General features: G+C 38.7%; 1 protein-coding gene across 5 annotated transcripts in view; it reads left to right on the top strand.

Moving 5' to 3' along the window:
• The window catches only part of arhgap23b (Rho GTPase activating protein 23b), a 39,684-nt gene extending 18,251 nt beyond the window's left edge, over positions 1–21,433 (top strand). For 2 of the 5 annotated variants that reach the window (XM_056771174.1, XM_056771172.1), the window contains exons 2-24: positions 5,589–5,771; positions 6,792–6,816; positions 6,903–6,995; positions 7,096–7,174; positions 7,279–7,339; positions 8,725–10,144; positions 10,446–10,601; positions 12,511–12,622; positions 13,617–13,656; positions 13,752–13,889; positions 14,363–14,677; positions 14,898–14,959; positions 15,084–15,190; positions 15,316–15,434; positions 15,582–15,734; positions 15,860–15,938; positions 16,061–16,134; positions 16,219–16,308; positions 16,381–16,506; positions 16,857–16,898; positions 17,135–17,222; positions 17,840–17,871; positions 19,754–21,433. In XM_056771174.1, the coding sequence (XP_056627152.1) occupies positions 5,589–5,771; positions 6,792–6,816; positions 6,903–6,995; positions 7,096–7,174; positions 7,279–7,339; positions 8,725–10,144; positions 10,446–10,601; positions 12,511–12,622; positions 13,617–13,656; positions 13,752–13,889; positions 14,363–14,677; positions 14,898–14,959; positions 15,084–15,190; positions 15,316–15,434; positions 15,582–15,734; positions 15,860–15,938; positions 16,061–16,134; positions 16,219–16,308; positions 16,381–16,506; positions 16,857–16,898; positions 17,135–17,222; positions 17,840–17,871; positions 19,754–20,611 (4,452 nt within the window). In that variant the 3' untranslated portion in view covers positions 20,612–21,433. Of the gene's footprint in view, positions 1–5,588; positions 5,772–6,791; positions 6,817–6,902; positions 6,996–7,095; positions 7,175–7,278; positions 7,340–8,724; positions 10,145–10,445; positions 10,602–12,510; positions 12,623–13,616; positions 13,657–13,751; positions 13,890–14,362; positions 14,678–14,897; positions 14,960–15,083; positions 15,191–15,315; positions 15,435–15,581; positions 15,735–15,859; positions 15,939–16,060; positions 16,135–16,218; positions 16,309–16,380; positions 16,507–16,856; positions 16,899–17,134; positions 17,223–17,563; positions 17,589–17,839; positions 17,872–19,753 lie in introns of all 5 variants that reach the window. The other 3 variants (XM_056771176.1, XM_056771173.1, XM_056771175.1) reach the window with 3 other exon arrangements.
• Positions 21,434–22,111: the final 678 nt, after the last annotated feature.

Here is a 22,111-nt window from a genome sequence, read left to right as displayed (position 1 = left end):
CTGATGCGTATAATGAGGTCATGTGATAATGTGAGAGTGTAGTATAATGTGCACTGTATGCAGTACACTGGTTTTCCTTTCTAAGATTTCTATGCTCTAATGCCCACCAGTGCCCTTTAACTGCAATTACATATTCATTAAATTGCCTCTGTTCTGTATTGAGTTCTTTATGAACACAGACATTTGAGAATAAATTATTCTAGTTTTGCTCACATTCTGTTTGTGAGCCTGTGTGTGTGTTTAATCCGCCAGCACCGATCAGTCCCACGTGTCTCATTGTTCCTCTATGTCAGCGCCTGTATTGTCAAAGCGACTGTGTTTGTGTAGTCACTCTATGTCACCGTCTATCTATCCCTCCATCCGTCCATCCTTTCCTTTCTCTGAGATCACAGCATCGTTCAGCCGTCTATTCCATTTGACAATATTTTTTATATTTCTGTCCATAACGTGACTCAAACCTTGACCATTTGAGTTTGATTATGTAAGATGTGATTTTTCTTGTCTTATTTGGAGCCAATGAATAAGCATTTGTTTTTTCCTGTTTGTACCAGTGTTTTATCACACAGAAACAAAGTAAACATTGAATATACTATATCCTGTCACAAGTGATGGGAAGCCATATTGTAAAGTCAGCCAGTCACATGATCACAAAATAAACCCTGAAATGTTGCAAAGTGTTATCAGTGCATTTGTTTATTTATAGCAAAATAATTAATTGAATCAATGAAATTTAAAAAAAGTAAAAAAAGAGTTTTTGAAAATATACCAGAATTCTCATTGCCTCCCTACGCTTGTATTTTGACAGTGATTCATAACCATACCATACAATAAAACACAAAATAAACTAAATTAATGATAAATTTGACAGATAGCATTGTTTATTTATTTCATTAATTTCAATGGATATCACATTAAACTGGTTACAGTACATTTTTAAGGCCAGGATAACCGTGTGATAAGAATCTGCTAATATAACTTTAATTTAATATGGAGTTGAACACAATTTCATTACAGTAAGATGAAAAGTGTTTCTCTCTACCACACCGATGCCAATACAAAAAGCAATAAATTGTGGGATGGCTCGATTATGCACATACACCCTCGTACACGCTTAATTTTGAGTGTGTGCTTGGTAGTTTAGCAGGAAACAAGCAGTGACGGCCAGGTCTCTGAGTTTAAAATGAGCTGACAGTGATGCAGGACGAGTCAACCAGAGAGAGAGAGAGAGACAGAGTGTGCCAGTGTGAAAGAGCTGCTCCATCACACCACCAGCAGGATGAAGCGGGATGGCTAAAGAGTGGATCAGGAAAGAGAGGTGGAGTGATTGAGAGATTGAATCCCCCCCAGTTGTGTGCTTGGCAGAGTTCACACCAAGCTGACAGATATGACGACTTATGCTTTGGGACAGTGTTCAACTTTGCTCTGGAAACCTACTCATTAGTTGGAAATGCAAAGGATGGGGATGCTGCTGTTAAAATCTATAGGACATCATGCCAGTTGAGGATCAAAATAGACAAAGTGGACCGTATGTATCATCGGAAACTACTGGTCAGCCTTTCAAAGCTGACATTTTTCATTTAGATTCCCTTTCTACCCCAATGGTGGCATTTTTCGTTTCTAAAGGCTGTGGCATACAACAGCCAACAGACCTGAGGGCTGATGGTTCAGTCCACTTGAGGATTGAAGAGATTGCGGGAGGGGAGACCTCCGACAGGCTGTGAGTCACACGCGGACCCTGTAAAGGAACGCAACAGATTCATTTGGGAGGTGACTTGTGTTTATGAATGGAAAGCAGTCTGACAGAGCTTTGCTGACTTATCACATGTTGAGCTATGAACAGATCCATCTGGTGACAACACGGTTGTGTTTTATGTAAGATAACAGTTTGTAAGGGAATGCTATAAAATGAAAAATGACTGAATTGGGAATTCTGGAGTAAGTTCTTGAAGAAACCAGTATGAAGGTGTGGAAATGGATCCTTTTGGTGTGACGACCAGGAATGGCTTTTGATGCCATTTCGCTTAATCCCGGTTGCCGGCTGACATTTTACCCAGTTGTGGTGGATCTGGTGCCCGGTTGCCAATAGTATGACTGATTATGTGCTCAGTCAAACATTACACATCCAGTGTCCCAGCTCCATCTGGTAAGGAATGGTGTTTTAAAGTATCCGTAGGAGTGGACTGCAGCCACCCAGAGCCCCGCTGCATATGGTTGGCGATTCTTAGGAGCGCTGATGACCAACCACATCTGGCACGGCTCAAAAGAATCAACAGAATGCTTTGGAATTTAACAAGGGTAAGAGATGATTGACATCTTTGATGCTGAAGCGACGGGATGGTAAACAGTGACATCACACATCTTATGCAAATCTCAACAACATGAAGTATTCCTATCAGATCTTTACACAAACAGCTGTTCGTGATCGTGTGTACCTTTATGTTTCAGCATCTCTTTAATCAAAGTGCTTTTAAACTCTGACTCTGTTTATGTGTCGTGTCACTATGTATGTACTGTATGTGTCTCAAAAAGGTGTGTTTGGCACCGGCTTTGCATTCAGACTTTAAAAATGCAGCTTCGTTTAGATGTTTCAGTGTGCTGTGGTTGTTTCTGCACGTACCGTGGTTTACAAAAGGAGAGCTTGCAGAGGAGTCCAGCGGAGAGGAAAAGATTCAGAGTGGCTCCCATGCCTGCAGTAAACATTTGTGTTTGGTGTGTATGTGTGATGGCAGGAGTGACTCATGATATGCATTCTACGTTCTCGCAGATGTGTGTTGCATTTTCTATTATCCCTGAACGTGGACCGTTGAGCTGACCACTGAACTGTCTTTTATATCGAGAGTGTTATCTATCTGAATGATTCTCTCCCAAGCAGATGAGAAATGGGTCAGATGCCTGAGGGCTGTTATTGGTTTCTTTTAAACTGACATTACAAACTAATGTTCGTATTATCAGTAAGGACTGATGGTGTGTTGTTGTGCACTGGAATGTCATCTAACACCGATGTGTATCACTCATGTGTAACACATGTGTGTATCATCCCTAGAGTGTGACATGCTGGTCCTGGAATGTATTGAGGCATCCTGTCATTTCAAAGCAACACATTCATCACATTTTTTTTTTTAGTTGTATCCCCCTCTATTTCTTACTCCACTTCTTGTTTGTTTCCCAGCATGTCCTTTTCTTTTTATGATCAGTTGTAATGTTATTTTAATTGCTTGAACTATTAAAATATTTCTGCCAATCGAATACAATATTGGCCCAAATATTATCTGAGAAACTTGAAACGAAAGAGGCACTAAAATAATTTAGTTGCTATGTGTAATTTGGGTCTATTGACAGAAATGCAATACAATATACAACTACAACTACTATATGTGTTCATAGGCATATAAAGAGCTTACCTAGAGCCCGATTTTTAGTTCTGCATATGAACCTTCGCCATAGCCTCTATGCCGTAACCTACGTGTCAGTTTTCATTTATACTTATACGTCGTTGTCCGCGTCTGTCTGTTGTCTGTCTACACACACCACAGATCTCCTTGCATGGAATTCACTAGGTTTTTTCTACAGTAGCCCTAATAGGACAAACTGCACTACAGAACGTGTAAATACACACATTATCTCCATCGGCAAAGAAGCAAAAATGTGACGACATCTTAGTCGTGTGTTAGCCACCATAGTGCTTTAGGGGGGGTGGAGTGAGCTGTTGGTTGCAAATATCAATCTCACCACTAGATGCCACTCAATTTCATACACTGAACCTTTAAATAAATATATCAAAAATATATATATATTTTTTACAATTCATTTAATTTGAAATTAACTTAATTCATTTATAATAGCAGTATAAAAAATTAATTAAAATAGAAATAAGCAAAAAAAATTACAGAATTGCTAAAAACTATTACATGAAAGCTAAACATATAAAAATAAAAGCTATTTCAAAATGTTCCTTAATCATCATCTAATCTTTATAACATCTTCAATTGGATTTTTATTTACAGTAGTCACCAAGTGATGACCAACTTGAAAATAAAGTTTTTATTTAAAGATATTTTATAAAACTTGACCTGACACAAGTCATGCACAGAGATTAAGTCACTACTGAAAATTGCTATAAAACATTATTGAAGAAAAAAATACACAAATATTAATATTAAACAGAAACAATAGTAGTCAATGTATACTATATTTCATATGAGCTTCTTTGTAAAAAAGAAGAGAGAACAAGGACAGATGGACAGTGTAGCAGTGTTGCCTAGGAGACATAAAAAGTATGCATAAGTTAAGAAAGTGCCGCAAAAACTTATGGGAAGTGCTGAAAAGTTTTTTAAGTGGTGTGTGTACAGAAGGTCTCTATCTAAATGATGAAAAGTTCCATTAGTCAGGATTATTTTTGGAGTGTAGAGGATTCCCTTAATGGCCAGTTAAGGGAGGTACTGCACTTCCTGCTTTAGAGTTTCCACTTCCTGTTGTTGTTTTCCGGCACTGCAGCACCGCCTGGTGTGTTAGGTGATGGAATGCTGGGGTGAGGTCTTGTGGAATGGAGCCACGGGAAGAGGAAGTGGGTGGGCAGAGGGGTAAGATAGTGGTTTGAAATCAATCAATAAACCCAACTGAACCTAAAAGAAAACTGCACAGTGCAAGCTTAGAATAAACAACATTATCATCCATTGGTGTGGATGCTAATATAGTTAGCGTTATAGTTCACTTTTTAAGTATTGTTCTTGGTGTGAACGGACTTTCTGTCATATGACCTGGAGTCAAAGATAACCTTTATTCACACATTTTTACATTATGGGTGTTCATTGATGCAAGGCCCATCTGCTTTGGTTTATTTTACAACAGGACCTGCTGTATTCATTTTTATTTTTGCCTCCTGCATTGTTTTTAAGTCCCATGTGGTGGTTTATTTTAGCATCTCCATTTAGAATAGAAATTCCTCAGACATTCCTCACTTCTACTTTGTCTAAAGAGGTCATGCCCTCAAGGTGGGTGGAGTTTACCGAAATGAACATTATAAATAAAACACACGCCTACTCACCATTAAATCCTTTGTTACGTTATGATGGAGAGCGGAAACCTCTCCGGTCATCTTAAAGGGATTATTCACCCAAAAGTGGAAAAAGTCATCATTTACTCACCCTCAGGTTGTTTCAAACCTGAATAAATGTCTTTGTTCTGTTAAACACAGAGAAATATATGTGGGAGAATGTTAGCCATTTTCAGTTCTGTGACATGGCCCAATACCATAGTAGGAAAAAAATATTGTATACATTTTTGTTCTGTTGAACACAAAGTGAGATATTTTTTGAAGAATTTAGGAAAACAAACAGTTTAGGGCACTTTTGTCTACCGTTAAATTTTTCCTCTATGGCAGTTAATGTCACAGATGCTAACATTGTTCTGATGAACAGAGAAAGATATTTGGAAGAAAGTAATTTAAACAGGTATGAAAGACCTAATAAATGATGACCGAATTTTTGGGTGAACTATATCAAATCTGAACATATTATTTCATAACATTCTGAGAAGTTGACTTGTGGATGTTCATATCCATTTTCTCATGTTGCTTTGGCTTGTTACAGGCGAAAGGCCAAAAAGATGGAGGGCTGTCATCCAGTCAGAACGCTCAACCCCTTTCAGGGCAAGGCGTGGCCTGGAAGGGTCCCCGTACGGTGGTGCTGCAGAAAAACTCTCAGGGCTTCGGTTTCACGCTACGGCACTTCATCGTCTATCCACCAGATTCTGCCCTCCACACAAATCAGAAGGTAACAGAAATAATGGTTTACTTATTGCTTTGCTCACTAAACAGTTGCACATGGACATCATTTCACATATTAGGATATTTTGCCAGTTTATTGGTTGTTTGTTCAATGTATCATGCTGGGTAGCCCCGCCCACAATTATTTTGTAACTCAAAATCCTGTTCCTTATAAACCTATTGGTCGCATTTAACATCAGATACCAAACCGTTCAATATTTTCGGGTCACTTACTCATTTCTTTTTATGTTTTGTGCAATTTATAATAATAATTAATTAATATAAATGCTGAAATAGCACAAATGTAACTTTGGGAGTTTACGTTTTGTTTAAAAAAAATCAGAAAAAATAATAAGCTAAACAATAATAACAATAAAAATAAAGATATTATATAATCTTTCAGACACGTGCGATTAGAAAGCAGGTCATACGGGGCACCAATATGTTTAGCCTAAGAGGCTATTTGAGAAAAACGTGACAGAGACTTAACCCTTGTTCACCCCATGAGCAGTGCCCTATCTACCTCTAACTTACCCCAGAGCCCCCTCCTGGCTCTCGGGTCCCCAGTTCAGTCTCACCGAGAGGTTCCGGACAGGCAGGCGTTCGCGTCTCGGGCTGCATAGCTCTTTGCTTTTGTCTGTGTGTGTTAGGAATGAGCCGTGTCAGCGAAGCCCCAAAGCTTACACACAGCTATAGACCAACTGCCCACTCAGCTCTATGTATTTGTGGGTATGTGTATTGTAAATAAAAACAATAATAAAATTTAATAAAATAATTAATCAATAGTCAATAGAGCACAATTCTATAAACACCATTGGCTGTGATGTTATGACTTGGACTAGTAACACCCTGCCAACTAAAAACTACTTAGCAACCACACGAAAACACCCTGGTAATGTTCTGTGTAAACTCCAAGATGTTTTAAACAATATATGTCAGCTAGAAATCACTAACCTGCATTGAATTATGCCCCCTAGTGGTGTGTTTTATTAAAAAGCACCATAAAGTAACTTCTTCTCTTTTTCAGGATGAGGAAAATGGCAATGGCAAAGGTAGGTTAATCAAAACCTTGAAATATCATCATTATCTTAATATTTGAGTTGCGGTCTGTTGGACGATTGTTTTATGCTCCCCTTAGGAGGTCAGAGATCTCGTCTGGAGCCGATGGACACCATTTTTGTAAAGAATGTGAAAGAGAAGGGTCCAGCCCATTTGGCAGGACTTTGCAAGGGTACGGGAACATCGTTCCATATTTGAAGAGCACTTTTTACTATGTCTGTTCACCTAACTTAACAATAAACATTCACTATAAAACTGTGTTTTGTGAGCAGGAGACAGGTTGGTGAAAGTGAACGGAGAGAGTGTATTGGGGAAGACATATTCTCAGGTCATAGCACTGATTCAGAACAGGTGAGATTAGTTTAATTAAGTGTTATTTATGGGACCTTACTAACATGGAGAAGTGGGTCGATCAACTGTGAATTTGTATTTCATGGCTTCATTTGTTTGTTCAGTGAAAATGTGCTTGAGTTGTCCATCATGCCTAAAGATGAGGATGTGCTACAGTTGGTAAGTGTGAGTATGATCTTTCATCTTTTCTTCTGACACCCTTTCCCTAACACCCCCATGTACACTAATGTTCAAAGGTTTACAGTCATTGACTGAAATGTTTATTGTGACCTTAAACCGCTTTGATCTAAATGCATGTCTGAATGTTTGAAATTCATTACGTTTCATTCATTACAAATTTTATTGTAAAATGTTTTGAAACCGATAAATTGGACCAAATAATGAAGGAAAAGCAGCCCATAAGAGCCCAGAATAGATGAGATATCAATCAATACTGTTTAAATAGCATGGTGATGCCTCAAACAGATGGTTGATTAAATACCAAAATTTATTTTTGCAAATTGTATTAAATATTAAAATGTTTTTATTTATTTTGTATTTTTTAAATTCAATAAAAATGTGTTACTATACTGATTTTAACAATATCCCATTGTATCAAATAGAGCTACTCAATTATGACAAAACAATATAATCACAGTTATTTTGCCCAATGTTGATATCACGATCATTTGACGCAGTCAGTAAATAGATAAATTATCTGTAAATAAATTACTTGTTAATTTAACACTGGATTAAACCTTTATAAAAAATAAAGAGTTTATTTGCAAAAACAGATACATATCAGAAATCATGTTTTTATTGTGTTTAATTGTGTAAGTTAGCTTTTTTTGTTATTATTACATTATCACTTCATCAAAACAACCCAACTGCTGCTTGATTGATATTACTTGGATAGATAAAATAAATGCATTCATTCAAATGAATAATGTATACAGTAAATAATAGTTGCAAAACGGATTGTGACACAATAATTGTTTTACCTCGATTATTTTGTTTTCATAATTGTTGGATGGCAACAAATTGAAACACGATTACGATTAGTAAGACAGACATAGTATCAAAGCAGCTTTACAGTATATACAAGAAAAAAAAAAAAAAGTGTAAATAAAAAACAAAAGTACACTGGTTGAACCAACAATGAAAAAAGTGAAAATCTCACATTAAAATGTCAAATACAGTATATCAAAAATGGTGTTATATCAACATGTCAAAAAAAGAATTGTCTGTAGGACAGTAATTGGAACGTTGTATTATTGTTGCTTTAAATAAAAAATACGAATATCCATTCTTATCCAGGTCAGAACATACCTCCCATAGTTACTTTGGTATTATTTCATAGTTCTAAAGAGTTGACTATTTTTTTAATGTGTGGTAGGAAAAAGGATACGAGGGACCATAAACCTTTAAGCAGAAGTGCACATCCATAACTAAATGTTCTGCTCTGATATAAACTCTAACAGCACTAAATCTTGTCTTTTGTCTTCTATATTCAAATTGATTTTGATCCTTAGGTAAGCCTCTTTTCAGATAACCCTGTTCTTCTTATACAGGTGTATTCTCAAGATGCCTACCTGCGAGGAAATGAGCCATATACTGGAGAAGCCCAAAACCTTCCCGAACCTCCTCCAGTCTGCTACCCAAACAGCAAACCCACTACCACTTCCCCGAACCACAGTCTTCCTGACAACGTGAACTGTAAACTTAACCCCCTTCTGGACATAAACACGGTAGGGGACATCTCTGGGATCACCGGACATTGCTTAGAGGGCGTAGGGACTCAGCGTGTATCCCCCAGCCATCATCGACTGACACACCACCGTTCCCGCTCCTCATCATCTGCAGGGATTACAATGAACCCACTAGACTTCCATTTTGCCAACCACAATGCAGCTATTGCCTCCGCCACACTTCCACATCCCAGAAAAGGGAGTCTTCCCCAAGCCCGCAGCGAACTTTGCCACCAGGCTTTATCTGATTGGTACTACAGTCAAGCAGATCGTCCGGGCCTCGATGTGTCCCATCAACACCGTAGCATTTCTCAAGACCGGTTATGTGAACTCGGACTGGGAGGTCCTTATGGCGGGTGGCGGCACAGTGCTTCTCACGACACCCTTTTGCCTCATTACACCGCAGGGATGGGGGTCAACCACTCGCAACACACAGACGGTTACGGGCTGGGTAGATCGGGGATGTCTGGCGGTCACAGCTCCAGGCGGTCCTGCTCAGAAAACTTACTGGCTGCATATGCGTCCTATGAGCAGAGTTACGGTCGTTCGCTAGAGACTCTAGAAAAGGCTTCTGCTCTAATCTCGCCCCGTTATGAAAGGACACCCTGGCCACATCAGAGCACTCAGCCAATGAGGGCTGAGGAGCGCCCCGGCCTGGGCAATCATCAGGCGGGCATTACCGCACCCTTGGGGCGGGGCTCAGGTCAGGCTCAGCAACAGCAGGTAGGATCTCAGTCACACATCAGACGTTTACCTGCACAGACTGTAGACGATCAGACGGTGGGATATCGTAGCTACAGCCCCTCCTTCTGCCGAAAGGCCAGCCATCTTATGCAAAAGTCTCATTCCTTTAGGGACCCGTCGTACAGCGGACCTCACCTCAGCTGGACAACCAGCCCGCCGGAGAGCGCACCCTCATCGGGGCGTGAGACTTCTTCTTTGTCAGTGTCCTCCACAATGGAACCCCAGGACTCAACGAGACCAGCCACAGGGGTTGTTGGGTTTATAGACGAAACGCTTCAGTCACAGATTCAGGAGGTGGTCCTCAGACAAAAGCCCCCCACGGGCAGAAAGACCCCTCATGGTGTGAGACACCACCACTATGCTTTACCTGTGGATTCACCTCAACCCTTTACAGCAACAACTCCAACCTCACGGACAGAAGACCCCGTTCACCAAACCAACGGTGGCATACCAACCCCGCCCGTGGAGCAGGAGTCCCTGGCTGCCATACCTTTCATAGGTCAGTATCACTGAATGCAAGTAACAAAATTCCCCCCGCATTCAGGACAAAAATATTGAGTGTAAGCATAAACACGTGTTCCTTCTGAAATATGCGTATGATAGTTTGTTCGGGTCAGTATACTCCCTGCTACAAAGATCTTCATCATAACTAGAATGTTTAATCCATAGCTAACACATAAAGACTTAATATGTTTTGTCTGTTGTCCTATGAAGCAGACTGGTGACAGAGAGCTACCTAATTTCCCAACATCCCCCACTAAAACCTCCCTCACCCTTCTAACTCTCACTTCCTCCGATAGATGAGCCCACCAGTCCCAGTGTTGACCTGTGTGCCCGCCATGTGCCAGCATCCTCTGTGGTGTCCAGCAGCCTGTGCCAGGCATCTGCTCACACCACCAGCCCTGTCTCTCCCATCCTCACCTCCCCCCTTACCAGCCTCCTCTACACAGACTGCAGTGAGTTCTCCGTCCCTCCCCGCCATTCCAAATTCAGTTCACAGAGGCCTCTTGTGTCCCTCTGTAAGATCCTCTTCCTCCAACAATCCCCTCTGTCTCATTTTAGTAGGTTTTCTAGAACTCATGCATGTGTACGGTCTTTTGGTATCACCGTCTTGATCTATTACTGATGTCTGCTAGGTGGCGGTCCAGTTTCTTTCACTGTCACACTTTTCATCTGTCTTATTCATAACCATAATCTGTCACACTTATAACTGTCCTGCACACATCGCTGTCTTTCATCGTGTTTATCACTTGTATCTTTCAAACTTTCAGTCTTCTTGAGATCGCTGCATGTCATGCAGTCGAGTAGCGTTATCAGATCTAACCCTCTCGCCTTTAATTTTTCTACTTCACGCTTCATTTCATATAAATGTCTGTCTTCTGTCTTTGTCATTCAGTGTCTCTAACGGCCATCATTTTCTTTCACATCTGTCATCAACACAGGCTCCAAATTTAACAGCTATCAAGCCAAATTTTGGCAAATATTACTAATGGCTGGTAAGTTTTTACAAGTTTCACAGCCTTCCAAATATATTTAGGTAATTGGGGCAGCATTATAACAATTTTTATCTGTATTTTTTTAACTATAGGCACTTTTTGCTCTGGGGAGTTAAAAATATCACGCATGTATTAAAGAGATATTTAAACCAAAAATGAAAATTCTGTCATCGTTTACTCACTTTCGAGTTGTTCCAAATCTGTATAAATGTCTTTGTTCTGATGAACACAGAGAGATATTTGGAAGAATGCTTGTACCTAAACAGTTCTTGGACACCATTGGCTACCACAGAAGGAAAAATGTCTTTATAATTTTTTTGTACTGTTGAACACAATTTTGACTACAACTATTATTTTTCCTTTTATGATAGTCAATGGGGTCCACGAACTGTTTGGTTAAAAGCACTCGTCCAAATATCTTTCTCTGTGTTCAACCAAAGACATTTATACAGATTTGGAACAAGAGTGAGTAATTCATGACACACTATTGTGTCATTTTCACATGTTAAATTATGTATTGTATTTAACAGCATTGTGAACCATAGCATTTAAAATTCACAATAAATAAGTCAACAAAATGATTAAGATTTCAAAATTATTGAAAAAAATTGAAGCATGAAGAATATTTTACTGTGGGTACCTTGTAAAAATTATGAGAATATATTAAAATAAATAAACAAATAATATAATTATATTTTCTAGGGTTGTGAATTATTTTTTCAGACAGCAAATATTAAAATTAGCGCTGTCAAATGATTAATTGCGATTAATCGCATTCAGAATAAAAATTGTGTGTACATAATATATGTCTATGTACTGTACATGTTTATTTTGTATTTTTTAAACACATACGCATGCATGTATGCATATTGAGGAAATATCATGTATTTATTCATTTTTACCAGTAATTGAAATTATATAAGATGAGCTTTATTACCAAGTCCACACAAGGAATTTTCTTTGGTGTTGGAAGCTTTTAGTGCAGACATTCAACAAAAAGACAATACAATATAACAAGATTCGCAGTCTAAATGATACTAAAAAATGCTTATATAAAATTAAAGACTATATAAATATATAAATGTTTATTAATTGTAATATTTTTCTTAAATATATTCATGTATGTTTACATTTTGACAGGCTGCGAAAAAGATAAAAGATTGTTGTATTGTATACATTGTGACTATACATTTAAAAATATGCTATATCAAAAAAATTACCCACGGACATAAAAGTGCCTGAAGAAAAAATCTCCTACATCTTTCTAAATCAATCCGTATTCCCCATTTATGTGTTTGTGTCCATCAACAATTTTTTTTTTTTAATTTTTGATGTTCTTTTTTCTCACTTCACTGTTTGTTGTCAACAGGCAATATCAAAAATAACCGTCGCTCTTCTTACTTGCTGGCCATCACCACAGAGCGCTCCAAGTCATGTGATGAGGGTCTGAACACCTTCAGGGAGGAGGGGAGTGTTTTCTCGTGAGTATGGTGACTGTCACAGCACTGTCACAAATATCACAACTTCACTCTCTGGAACAACTACAGCACAAAATATTGTATTTGTAATTTCCTCTTTGTACCCATGTGCTTAACTTTATGGCTTTATAAAAAACATTCCTAGTAGATTCTTTGAGAGCAGGATGTGTTTGTGGGCACACGCATCGTGTAACCGTAGCCCCACAAATCTATTTCAGTTTGTGGTATAATTTGAATAAGACAGCTCAAATGTGTACGCAAGTGAGGTGGGCGTACCTGTCTGTACAATTGCTTTGAAAACTGATGTTCCAAATATGGTAAAAGGCGTCACATTTCCATCACATTCTTGCAGTATTCAATCAATCACTTCACACTGGTTAACTGGCCAATCACAGGACACCTCGCTTTTCAGACCGATGAGCTTTGTAAAAAGTCTGCGTGTTTCAGAGAGGTGGGGCAAAGACGCGACACAAACATGCACGGTATGGGGAAAATAAAGCGTTTTTGAATCTTAAATCGTGTATACACATTACATCTAAAACAATTATTCCTTTTAGCCATGTCATATGACCCCTTTAAATAATTAAATACTGTTTTGTCAAAGTTAACAAGCACTTCTTTAATACATTTTATTGGTTAGACAAACATAAAGAGCGAATGATAATAAGGGCAATAAACAATAAAATAAAAAAATAAAAATCACAAAATATGGAGTTGCTAGGTTTCACAAGTACAGCCGTAATATATAATTAATAATATAATGTCATGAACCATCTATATGAAAGTATACACTTAAATTTGTACAAAACACACATCTAGCTTATATACAGATTTACATACTATTTGCATTCATAAGCAATAAAAAATAGTGAATACTAAGAATAAAATTATGGCTTTGATGAAAACTTAGGCCTGTTTAAAAATAAGATGTCATATAAAAGCTAACTTCTTGAAGTTAAAAATGTGTGATTAACAATATTGTCTTTTCTTTTAACAGGCGACTACCAAAAAGAGTCAAAAGCTTTTTTGCAGATGGAGTGAGTTCTGTACCCAACCTCAAACAGTCATTTTTTGTATATTAAGCATCTGTTAGATCATGTATAATGGAATGTCTCTTGTGTTTTTTGACCAGTCCCTGGAGAGTCTTCGAGCAGCCGAGGATGCTCGCTGTAAACGTCACTCAACATCTGAACTAGGGAGCGTCACTCTCAGTGACATCAGGAAAGACGGCTGGCTGCACTATAAACAGATACTCACTGAGAAGGGAAAGGTCTGACAGAATCACATAAATCTTGCTACTTTGTTATGTGACTAGATTTTAGACATTTTAGTTCTCCCTGGTGAAAAGTACACAATGTTGTTTGAAGGTTGGATGGCTTTTTAACTAGTTTAAAGAAAATTTCAATGTCAATCCAAAGCTGTGTGACTGTCTTTTTCTGCAAAAATAAAATAATTGAGGAATGTTGGTAACCAAACAACACTGGCCCCCATTGGCTTCCTTTTATATGGACAAAAATACACTCAGACATTTCTCAAAACATCTTCTTTTGTGTTCCACATAAAGTTTTGAACAACGTGAGGGTGAATAAAAGATGACACAATTTTATTTTAGTGTGAACTATACTTTTAAGTGGCGCTTACCCCCAAAATTTCTCAGCCACTAGTTAAAAATGACAATAAACCAAGGTGAAAATCAGTGTGAAATTCTTAAATATTGCATCTATTTCTTTCTGCCTTATACAGAAAGTGGGCGGCGGCATGCGACCATGGAAGCGTGTCTTCTCAGTACTGCGCTCCCAGTCCCTCTTCCTCTACAAGGACAAACGGGAGGCGGTGCTTCACGCAGCTGGAGCAGGAGGTCACGGGCAAGCGGAGGACGAGCAGCCAATCAGCATTCGCGGCTGTTTGATCGACATCGCTTACAGCGAGACAAAGCGCAAGCACACTTTGCGGCTGACCACGCAGGACTTCTGCGAGTATCTTCTGCAGGCGGAGGACCGTGACGACATGCTGAGCTGGATCAGAGTCATCAGAGAGAACAGCAAGTCTGACAGTGAGGTCTGTGGCCAAAAACTGAGAGAGACTAAGTTCTGTTTGTGCTTTTTTGTCTGGAAGTCATATACGTATTAAAGCGTAGACCCTTTATATAAAAGCCCTGAAATATACGCATAAAACACAATCTGTGGTAAATTAGAAGGAAATGAAATAAAATAAATACATGGAAAAAATCAAATTGTTTTTAGCAAGTGTCAGACCTTTGTTTGATGCTTTTACACAGGAACTTGGCTTCTCCAGGCAGGCTCTCATCAATAAGAAGCTAAATGACTATCGGAAGCAGAGGTAATTTTACTCTTAAGGGTTGTTTTGGTGTGGTGATGCATCAATATTTTGTCAACGACCAGCTATAAATCCCATCACAATAGTAAGTCTATATACATTAATATAAATCTCATTCGCTTTGCAGTCTGACGGGCAATAAACCAGACACCTCTCCCAGGATCCATCGCATGATGCCACCTTTCCTCCTGTCAAAGACGGAAAACACAGGAGTGAACCGTGCCCCAGGGAAAGGTGAATTCTCTAAACCGTGACAAACAGGCTCAGGCGCTAAGCCCCGCCCCTTCATCCACGCTCCGCTGTGGATTTGCATATTTTGCATTTCTCTGTCTCAATTTTTTATTTTTCTCTCAACTCAGATGAGACTGGTCCCCCTAAGGCTCCATGGGGTATTAACATCATGAAAAAGGGGAAAAAAAACGGTCCAAAAGCTTTCGGGGTTAGGCTGGAGGACTGCCCGCCTGCTGTCAATAATAAGGTCTGTAAGAATGTGGAAACTACACTTAAAGAAATTACTGATAGGCTTATCACATTTTTGTTCAAGCAAAAGCAACAAAGAAGGTTTGATAGGTGGTATAAAGATAAAATAGAGATTTGTTCATTTTTGTGATGTGCGTGTGTGTAGTTCGTTCCAGAGATCGTGGAGACCTGCTGTCGTCTGGTGGAGGAGATGGGTTTGGATTATACTGGCATCTACAGGGTACCGGGAAACAATGCCATGGTGTCTTCCCTTCAGGACCAGCTCAACAAGGGGATGGATATAAACACATCTGAAGAGGTCAGGAATGAGTGATTGAAAGAGAAAGAGAGAGAGAGAGAGAGAGAGAGAGAGAGAGAGAGAGAGAGAGAGAGAGGGAGAGAAATGAGAGTAATCACCAGTCACACCCATGTGTTTATTCTCAGAGATGGCAAGACCTCAACGTCATCAGCAGTCTGATGAAGTCCTTCTTCAGAAAGCTTCCAGAACCCCTTTTTACAGACGGTACATTCAAATCAACTCCATCTTAAATGCATTCACATAAAAGCCTTTGCATTGGTGTTAGATTGAGTGGGTGTAAAACCATACCAAACTAAACATAATTCACTGCTGCCCTCTACTTGCAGATAAGTATATTGACTTCATTGATGCCAACCGCTTGGAGGATGCAGGGGACCGTTTGAAAACCATGAGGAAGCTAGTAAGTGGCTTAAATACAAATATTCTGTCATTTGTGTTTATAAGGTTTTTGGATGTCATTGGCTATAATTGGTTATTTATGTAGGCTCGTGACCTCCCTGATTACTACTACCACACGCTGAAGTTTCTGATTGGTCACCTGAAAACGGTTGCGGACAATTCCGAGAAGAATAAGGTTTGAGCTTTGCCAGGCATATCTGTTTAAAATCATTGTATAAACGTCTCAATTAATCAATTCTTTTTACAGATGGAGCCCAGGAACCTCGCTCTGGTGTTTGGCCCCACTCTGGTGCGGACCTCAGAAGACAACATGACCGACATGGTCACTCACATGCCAGACCGCTATAAGATCATAGAGACTCTCATTTTGCATGTAAGTCTTATTCAAAGTGGTTAAAATTCTTCACCTCTCAAACATGATGAAAAGGTTTATTGACAGCTAATATATTCTAATATAATTTTTAGATATTATTGTTCTATTTACATAGCACTGTACAAGCATTGAAATTAATTTGTGATCTCATAGTTATATCATGAGACTTGAGCTACACATACAGTGTATTGAGTAAATTAAACAAAATAGGTTTTGTATTATTTCAGTGGAACACAAACGATATTAAGCTTGATCTTAGTGATAAATGTCAGAAGAGCTTAACGTGGCTTCACAGGAGAACAATCTTTTTTAAATGTTCTGTCTTTATGTATTCTTTCTGTTTGTTCTAGCATTCATGGTTCTTCAGTGATGAGTTGGATAAGGATGAGAAGGTACTAAGTTTCTATTATAGCCATATTAAATATGCATTATGGTTAATAAGGGACTTGCGATTACCACCATGTTCTTCATAGTCATTTGTCTCATCATCCAAATTTTTGTATATGTTAGAATTGCGATATCATCACTTAAACTAAATTAACACAGTAAAATTGATATCAGCCGATAAATGTGGACAGTGACACAGCCAACCAGTATTTTCACATATCTGTTGTTGCTTCTTGTGCAGACGCCAGAGGACCAGCAGGACATCCAACCCGTTCCAAACATTGATCATCTTCTGTCTAACATTGGGAGGACAGTGGGAGATAACTCAGGTGAGAGATCCTGACATGACATGAGATGTATGGACTGTCAGCACAGGTAGAGATTTAGAGAGCTTGGCATAATGGCATAATGTTGTTTACCAAAGTGACTTTGTAGGAGCCATTTGTGAAGGGATTTAGTCACTTTCTTTTTGAAACGGCCGTATAAATACGACATTTATTCTTCCCCTTGTTTCTAACACTAGTCTACTTCTATTCACTGTAATCTAATTGTATATAAATTTCCTTTTTGTAAAACTCTTTCACCTGCTCTCTGTCTTCCTTCCTCTGTTCTTCTGCGTTTCATTTCTCTTTTATATCCTCTCTGGACTTAATCTACATCCTTCTGCTAGCTGCACCAATGGAGCAAGGTTTGCGGTAGGCGCTGGAATCCCACTTTACCTATATGCATATATAAGTGTGTTTGTAAGTTGTGGATTTCACCATCTGCAGCAGCCTATGAATCTTCAAACACTGGTCTTGAATGTGTTAAAATTGTGTTAAAATGTTTATTTTTATGAATGTGTGTCATCTGCATCCTCTGTGTTTTCTTAACTCTTTGAGAGGCGCCACATGAGTTCGGATCTTTTCCTTTCTGACATTTCTCTGTGTTTTCTTCACCTGTACAGATTCCACCAACAACGACTCAGCTAAACCTAAGGTAAGATATTTCTTACATTTATGGTTTTGTATTTTGGCAGTCACTTTCTTTCCAAACTTATGGTGCTGTCCAGGTATAATTTTTTTTAAGTTGTGTATTACTGAATAAAGAACCCATGATCTAGATGTTTCTGTCCCCATGCTCTATCAATACAGGAATACCAAAAACAGGCTCTAGAATCAACTATATATAAATATATAAAAGGAGAATTACTCAAGTACCTATAACATGCAATATACACTTAAACACAACAAACTGAAAAATTGAACATACAAATGCATACAGTACATATGTATATACACATACGTAAAAGTGTAATATATACTGTATATATAGCTGTAAGTGAGTTTTTATTTTACATAGTTTGTTATTTTTTTCTTATACCATGGTATGTTTGAAAACTGGATTGTGATTGGCTGGAAGGTGTGCATGTAAAGGCTTCAACGCACGGGTAGCTTCAGTCAGTTTGATTCCATTTAAAATTTACTGACAAAATAACCGTCATTTTTAAACTATCAATTACATTTGGGTTATGTAACATGTTTTTTCTTATTTTTACGAATGTCAGCCATCACAGGCCATTATGTACTGTCAGCGTCATTCATGATCTAGTACAGGGGGTTTCAAAATGAGGTTTCAGAGACCACCAGGGGTCCCCAGAAAATGTCAGGAAAAAGACATCAAAATTTGAACAAACTGAACATTATTATATTTTTATTTCTTGCTGTTTATATTTATTTCTTGTTAACCATTTCTTTCTTGTTACCTGCCTTTTTTCCAAAATCCTTTAGATAATTTTTGTTTCTTTCTGGTGAGTTTTTTCTTTCTACAGTTCACTGTGGTGAATCGGGAATGTTTCTTTTGTGTAGCTAATTATTTAAGTTTGTAAACAATATGTTGTCTTTAATATCACACTTATTATTTATCTAACATACACTACCAGTCAAAAGTTTGGAAACACTTGACTGAAATGTTTTTAATGATCTTAAAAGTATTTTACTCTCAAGGTGTATGCTTGAATGTTTGAAATAACTTTTGTAGACAAATATATAATTGTATCAACAAATTAGTATTTTTTCTTTAGAAAACAAAATATATTTTTGGAAATCAAGGGAAATCAGTCTATGCTCTTTATAAAAGCTTCCCTTCTTAGTTCTTACCTCAAGAAGATAATAAAATTACAAGAAAACTATTCAATTCTGAGTCAAAAGGTGACAACTTTTAAGATGCTAAAATATGACATAGTTTTGATTTATTTTAGAAGCTTAGATTCACAAAATAATTCTCACAGTTACAACTGGGTCACTCTTTAGTTTTGATGGATTTCCTATTATTCTAAAAGGTGAAAAATATTTAGTGTTTCCAAACCCTTTGACTAGCAGTGTAGTTAAATGTTTCCTTATACAAACAAATAGAAAGATGCATTTGTATTTTAGGAAGGGTCACAAAAGACATCATATTTGGGGATCCTTGGTATCATAATGTTTGAAAACAGCTGATCTTGTATCTGTTTCTCGGATAAACTGCGCCAGTAATGATAATCTGAAACCTTATTATAATTATGTACCTTAAATACCTGCTTGGTGAATTAATATGGTAAACAATCCACATCTTATGTGTCGGAATGCTTGAGAAAAACTACTTTCAGACAGAAACCTTGGTGCATGTTTTCTAGATGAGTACATTAAGTAGAAACGGTAAGATTCAGACGATCCTTTTATTTAAACCTAGTTTATGTTGGTCAAATGTTCAACTTGTGTTATTTACTTATCAAAGCCATTTTAGCTGCAGTAGGTTTATTTTAAGCATCAGCAGCACATCATATGTGTGATGACACTTTTTTGAGGTTTAAAATGTAAAGCAGTTTCTTCTCTGATCACAGGAAACTTCGACTCCCAAAAAAGACCTGAGTGCCAAGGACTTCCTCCCCCTGTCCATCATTTCAGCTGTGACCCGGAAGAGAAAGAAACGCCGGAGCACCTGCCCTCCTGACAGCAGCACTGATGAAGACTCTGAGCACGAGCCAATCAAAGCCAGCAACTATGAAAAGATGTGTGAGGAGAGAGAGGGTCAGGCAAGACACAACGGACTCCTGACGCCAAAGGCAGAAGAAGAGACTGATGAAGGAGCAGGAGAGGTGGAGGGAAAGCAAGAACATGTGGAGGAGAACCTCCGATCCCTCCAAAGGCCTTGTGACCAAGAAGGAGAGGAACTGACGGAGGAAAAGAAAGTGGACGATGTTTGTGAGAGAGAACAGATGGATCGCATTCGGTCTCAACGTCCTCGTAGCTTCTTATATTCTCACCACCAAAGCGTGTCAGGGCTCGGAGCATCCACAGAGCCAACCAACTCCTCCACCTGCTCCAGCCCATCACAAGCCTCAATCATCGCTCAGATTCTCGCCCAGGGAAACCTTTTCACCCGGAGGAAGCTCAGAGGAGAAAGAGTACGACCTCATTCGCTCTACGTCGAGCGGAGCAGAATTGTTGAAGAGCAGAGCTCTGGCTCTCACAACCGCTCTCTGGGATTCTCAAGAGTCAAAGCGTCTCTTGTCAGAGGTCAAGAGAGGCTCCGTCAAGCAGTGTCGCCCAGTCGGAGCAGCCAGCAGAGCAACCTGGCCCCAGCCGATGGTGTGTGGGGAGCTGGGGGTCAGCGCCGGCCGGGCTCACCGGAGACACGCAGGAGGAGGAGAGACTGGAGGCGCCACACAGTGTTGGTTAATATGCCTGGGGAGGGATGAGCATGAAGACACTGTGAAATGTCAAACATGAAATGCAAACACATCCCTTGATAACCTCAGCACTGCACAGCTTTAATGCTTTATTCTTTCCACCCCCCTCCTAAATAAAACGACGACTTCTATGGCAGCTAAACGCCTATGTCACAAACACATGGCAGAGCACCCTTCTCATTCATACTCTTGGGTCAACTGCATTATAGAGATAGTTTACCCTGAAAATAAAAATTATGTTATCATTTATTCATCCTCATGTCAATCAAAACCTGAATGTGACGTTCTTCTTTGGAACACAAAAGAAGATGTTTTGAGAAACAAGTGTTTTTTGTCTATACAATGGAAGTCAATGGGGGCGGCGTTGTTTGGTTACCAACATTCTTAAAAATATCTTCTTTTGTGTTCGCATGAATTAATAAAGTCATGTTGGTTTGGAATGACATGAGGGTGAGTAAACCTTGAGAGAATTTAAATTTGGGGCGAACTGCATAAATAAAAAGCAATAAATGCTGTGTTAGTGGCTAAAAGACAGTCGTGCTAGAGTACCAGTTCACTGTGGTCTTCTCTCCTCCTTGTTCAGTAGGTTTCTCCATGGCTTTGGTAAATCTGTACTGATTTAATTTTTTGTTTGTCAGCATCATATATCATTCTTGTGATGTAAGGCTTATTCCATGTAAACTAATGTCAAGTTTTTACTCCCCTGTGCATGTACAGTATATGGGTGATGGTGTGGACCAACTTTTGTAACAAATGTACAAAGCCTTGCTAAATTAACCTCTGTGTACAAATTATAAGTATGGTATAATATATAAGATTATTTGTTTTTAATCTTTTTTTATTGCTGTTACATAAAGAATATTTTGTGTCTTTTTGGTGTGAGTATAGAGACAAACACCATATTGAAAAGATTTGGGGTCATTTGTATATTTAAGAGATTATCTGGTCTTAAAACATATGGGAAACGTTAACCTAAAAATTAAAATTCTCTCATAATTCTACTCACCCACATGCCACACCAGATGTGACTAACCTTAGTTGTCATTTGCGTGTTTCGTCACTAGACGCGAATATCAAGATTTGAAATTCTGTAATCATTTGCTCACCTCGTCATTTCAAACCTGTATGACTTTCTTTCATCTGAAGAGCACAAAAGAAAATATTTCGAAGAATGTTGTTAACAGCCCCCGTTCACTACCATTGGTTGCAATGGAAGTGAATGGGGGGCTGTGCTGTTCTTTTTACCAACATTTAACAAAATATCATCTTTGTGTTCTGCAGAAGGATGAAAGTCATGCATGCTTGAAATGACAAGAGGGTGTGTAAATGATGACAGAATTTTCAACTCCTATAAGCGTAGCGAGGGGCGACGGGAAGACCCTCGGCGAACATTTCGGTTCGCCCTCGTGATGCTCGCGCCGTCTACCGTTCATCCAGCTCCTTCTCTTGCCACAGAAGATAAATCCACCCACCAGATACCATTTATATAATAAATTATTAATATAAATT

Source organism: Triplophysa dalaica, chromosome 17 (assembly GCF_015846415.1).
Source record: "Triplophysa dalaica isolate WHDGS20190420 chromosome 17, ASM1584641v1, whole genome shotgun sequence".
NCBI lineage: Eukaryota > Metazoa > Chordata > Actinopteri > Cypriniformes > Nemacheilidae > Triplophysa > Triplophysa dalaica.
Note: the sequence above shows the minus strand (reverse complement) of the source record. Positions and strands in the feature narration are given on the sequence as shown.